This window comes from Myiozetetes cayanensis, unplaced genomic scaffold (assembly GCF_022539395.1).
Source record: "Myiozetetes cayanensis isolate MyiCay16 unplaced genomic scaffold, myiCay2020 scf5-8, whole genome shotgun sequence".
NCBI classification, from domain to species: domain Eukaryota; kingdom Metazoa; phylum Chordata; class Aves; order Passeriformes; family Tyrannidae; genus Myiozetetes; species Myiozetetes cayanensis.
Window position 1 is genome coordinate 68065806 of NW_026087742.1, and position 4470 is coordinate 68070275.

General features: G+C 51.0%; 1 protein-coding gene across 3 annotated transcripts; it reads right to left on the minus strand.

Moving 5' to 3' along the window:
* Positions 1–2430: 2430 nt before the first annotated feature.
* POU4F1 (POU class 4 homeobox 1) lies at positions 2431–4470 on the minus strand. 3 transcript variants are annotated; one of them, XM_050333046.1, is made up of 3 exons: positions 4348–4470; positions 3204–3480; positions 2431–3110 (listed from the first exon to the last, which is right to left on the minus strand). In XM_050333046.1, exons 1-3 carry the CDS (start codon positions 4468–4470, stop codon positions 2431–2433), a joined length of 1080 nt encoding a protein of 359 aa, XP_050189003.1. The 3 variants fall into 3 exon arrangements, with proteins under 3 accessions (XP_050189003.1, XP_050189002.1, XP_050189001.1); XM_050333045.1 differs by having other exon boundaries at positions 3201–3480; XM_050333044.1 differs by having other exon boundaries at positions 2431–3480.

Here is a 4470-nt window from a genome sequence, read left to right on the forward strand (position 1 = left end):
ATATAGTTTAATTTTATTCGGAGCACCGATTTTCACATAAGAGCTATCTCAAAGTAATGATTTCTGGATTTAGCAGAAAAATACATCTCTCACTATTTTCTTTTTGGTAGAATTAGACTTATCACCTAACGGCTATACCTTGAACTTACCAGCCGTGTCTTGGAAATATTTTTTTTTCAATGCACCCAATAATAATAGTAACTATTCTGTTTTCACGTTTGTTTTATTTGTAAGTATGCTGGGACGCATCTCCCTGTTGTATTTTGGCGTACAGAAATATTTCTGATAGAAATTAAAGTAATAGAGTAAAGACACAACCAAGGAGAAAGCTCAGCAAACATACATGGACAGGTAGATTATTTAGTGAGACATTTTAGGATCCACACGTGGTTGCAGTTTGTAACCCTTTTTATGTTGTTTTGTGCATTAAAGAAAATATTTACAATCGTCTTTATCTTCTTTTCCCCCTCTTTTTTTTTCCTTTCCTCTTTTAAATCTAAATACAAGAACGTGACAAGAACGTTTGTGTTTTCGGTGAAAACAGGCAGTTAAACTGTGAAATTACACCATCCACAAAAGATTCTACCAGAAGCTAGTCTATTTAGTGCTCAGTTTCAAAATGCATAGAATGTTTGCGCTGCAAACAATGATACACGAAATAATAATAATAATATTAATAATAAAATAAATAGATAAATAAATAAATAAATAATATAGAGACTTTAACACGGATCTTTCTATGCCTTTTTTTCTTTTCTTTTTTTTTTTTTTTTTTTTTTTAGGTCATGTCATGCATAATTTCAGTCTATTGTTTGTTTTGATTTAAACGGAATTATATTTTCTTTGCAGAAATTTCTTCTTACTTGAAAGCCTTAAGCAGTCTCTCTGCAAAAGCCAGAGTCAGCGATGGCTTCTGCACGTCGCTGCCCTTTTAACCTAACAAGCCCTGATTTTTTTTTGTTTGTTTGTTCTCAATTCGTGAGATATGTAACACACCTTGATGGTTATTGGTACTACCACCATCGTTATTACGGAATAACATCATCGGTTCCAAACCAGGAGACTGTGATAGTGCAAACTGAACCCCACACACCCCTCCCAAAAGCCATCCTCTACATAACGTTAATTATTTACAATAAACAATTTTGAAGCCCAAGTGTTTTTTTGTTGCGTGTTTGTTCTCAACATGCGGACCCCTCAGAAACAAATGTTATTTCAAACACATTTCAAACCGGTGATTTCCTTCGCCTGCCGGGTGCAATAACCTCAGCCCTCGGAAAAAAACAAGGCAGGACCTTAACCTAAATCCTGCATATTTGGTAGGGTTGCCGGGGGCATAGGGTTGGGAGCAGCGGGGAGGGAGGGAGGGGAGAGGACATACTTAACCACGAGCATTAATGAGTCTGAACATCATCTTTTGCAGAGCATCCCCGCTCTGGCAGGTTTGGCATCTGCCTCCAAATGCATCTCTGCAGAAAGAGGGACCTGTCTTTGGACACAGCTGGAAATGCAAACCACGCAGGCGAGGGAGGAGGAACAAAGGGGCTGTGGAGTAACTTTTTTTTTTTTTTTTTTTTTTTCCTTGAGCTAGCTAGGATTATTGAGGCAACAACGGAAAGAGACCGCTCCCGAGCTTTGGGAGGACCGGCTGTCCTGCCGGGCTGCGGCCGCTGCCCCCGCCCCTGCCCCGTTCGCACCGCTCCCCCGGCACAGACAAGACCCATCGTCAAAGCCTCGCGAAAACAGCGTTCGAGGAAAAAAACACCAAAAACAATAACAACAGAAAAAATACCAAAACAAACAAACAAACAAAAAAACCCAAACCCAAGCCAACCAAAGTAAAAGTCCCCCACACCAAACCACCGCCGCCCTCATTCATTACCAAGCCAAGGAAAAGAAAGAAAAGCATAAATAATGAAAAGAGACCCAAACCAAACGTAGCATCATCATCACCGACAGTTTCGCCTTCCGGGTTAGTCGGTCGGTTTTGTTTTCCTTCGGAAAGTTGTGACTTAGGTTTCTCGGTTTGTGGTTGTTGCTGTCACGGTATTTATTGGTGTGTGTCTGTGTGTGTTTACGCTTTAAGTTGCTCTTTCTCCCGCTTTCTGTCAGGGGGTGGGGGGCAGAGGGGGAATGGGCCCGCAGAAGTAACCCCCATGGGTTTCCAGAGCGTTTTTACCTCCTCTCTCCTCTTTCTTCTTGTTGATGTCCCGGTGTCTTTTTTGTTTTAATAATTGATAGCGCACCCCCCTCACACACGCACACACCCCCCCCTCCCCGACTAGTTCGCCTTTAATTTCTACATCGTCCCTTGGTCCCCAGGAGCCTCCCATGGCGTCTCAGGCGACGGTGGCGGTGCGTGGGCGTCCCCGCGGCCCCGGTCCGGCCCCCCGGTGCCCCCGGTGCCGGGGCAGCTCCTCCCGCCCGCCCCTAATAGGTGGCGGAAAATTTCATCCGTTTCTGCTTCTGTCTCTGGTTGCAAAACCAAACCCGCACCACGTTCTTTTTGAGGTCCAATTTCTCGGCGATGGCGGCGATCTTCTCGGATGAGGGCCGGGGCTGGACGGCGAAGTACGCCTCCAGTGAGCGCTTCTCTGGGGCGGCGATGGAAGTCCGCTTGCGCTTCTTCTCACCCCCGTTGAAGAGCTCGGGCTTGTTCATTTTTTCCCGCTGGGCACCCTCGGCCTCCTCCAGCCAGGCCTGCAGGATGGGTTTGAGAGCGATCATGTTGTTGTGGGAGAGGGTGAGGGACTCGAAGCGGCAGATGGTGCTCTGGCTGAGGGAGCCCACCCCCGGGATCTTCAGGTTGGCCAGAGCCGAGCCCACGTCGGCCTGGGTCACCCCCAGCTTGATGCGGCGCTGCTTGAAGCGCTCGGCGAAGGCCTCCAGCTCTCGTGGGTCCGTGTCCGAGTCGCAGATGGAGGCCAGGCCGGCCGCCCCTACTACCGCCGCCGCCGAGGCCACCTGCCCCGCGGCCCCGTGATGCGCGGCCACCAGCCCCGGGTGCGGCAGCCCCGACGGCATGTTCATGGCGGCCGGGTGCGAGAGGTGGCCCAGACCGTGCATGTGAGAGTGCGGGTGGGCCGAGGTGGAGATGAGGCCGCCGCCGCCTCCGCCCCCGCCGCCGCCGCCGCCGCCGCTGCCGGCCCCGCCGCCGCCGCCGCCCGCCCCGTCGTGGCCGCCACCGCCGCCGCCTCCGCCGCCGCCTCCGCCGGGCATGAGCGCGAGGGACGGGGAGGTGATGTGGTCGAGGAGGTCGCCGGGCTCCAGCGCCTGGTGATGGTGGTGGTGGTGGTGATGGTGGTGTGCCAGGGGCACGGTGGAGGTGGAGGTGCAGGGCACGCTGTTCATGGTGTGGTACGTGGCGTCGGGCTTGAACGGGTGGCTCTTGCCCTGAGAGACAGCGATGTCGACGGCGGCCAGAGCCTCGGCCCGCGCCAGCAAAGTCTCATCGAGGCTGGCGAAGATATTGCTCTGCAGCTGCAGGAGACACAAAACAGAGCAGGGTGCAGGGAGAGGAGGGCAAGGGGGCAGAGATGGGGCAAAGCGCGGAGGGGTAAGGGACGGGCGGAGGAGAGCGTGGGGTTGAGGGAGCGCCGTGGGAAAGGAGGGGGAAAGTCGAGGGAGGGGAGAGAGAGGTGGGCAAAGTTGGGGTGACCATACGGGCAGAGAGCCGACAGCAGGATGAGCGTGTAAAGGGGCACGGGGTGGTGGTGGCGGGGAGTCAAGAGGTTGGGGAAACGATAGTATAGCAGACGATAGCACGGGGAAGTGAGGAGAAACAGGGGATGGGGTAGAATAATGGAGGGGGGAGTGCGGGGGGCGGGGGGGGGAGGGAAGCGAGGAGAGAGAGTAAAAGAGGAAAAGAAGAAGTGAAGAGTAGAAAGGGCAGGAAGCAAGGGGGAATCCGAAAAGGAGAGGAGGAGGGAGCGAAGGGGAAAAATAAATTAAAAGGAGGGAAATGGAACGAAAGGAGAAAAGAAAGGAGGAGAAGAAACGGATCTGTAACTCTCAGCTGGGGAATTGTGTCAAACACAAGAGCACATAAAACGCATTCCTTTTCAGAGGCCGAGTCATAAAAATTAATACAGAAAGTGGATGAAGTCGGAGACTCGTGTGAACACCGCTTTCAAAAAAGATCACAGGCGCTCAGATGATTGCAGAGGAAGACATGAAAAAAACATTAAGCGCCGCTTGTCAAAATGTGCCTCGCAGCGTTTTTTTATTAATGCACATACACATACATGCAGTATACAGAAAAGACAGAGAGAAAGAAAGAAAAGTGTGTGCGTATGTGTACAAGAGAGAAAGAAAGAAAGAAGAGAGCTGCAGCTATCTGTCCCTTACCGGTGGAGTTGGTAGACATGCTCTTCTTATTGCTTCCGAGCTGGAATGTAGAGTGGGGTATTTGTGCTCAGGTAGGGTGGGATGCATGGCAAAATGCGGCTGTTTGCTGTTCATGGACATCAT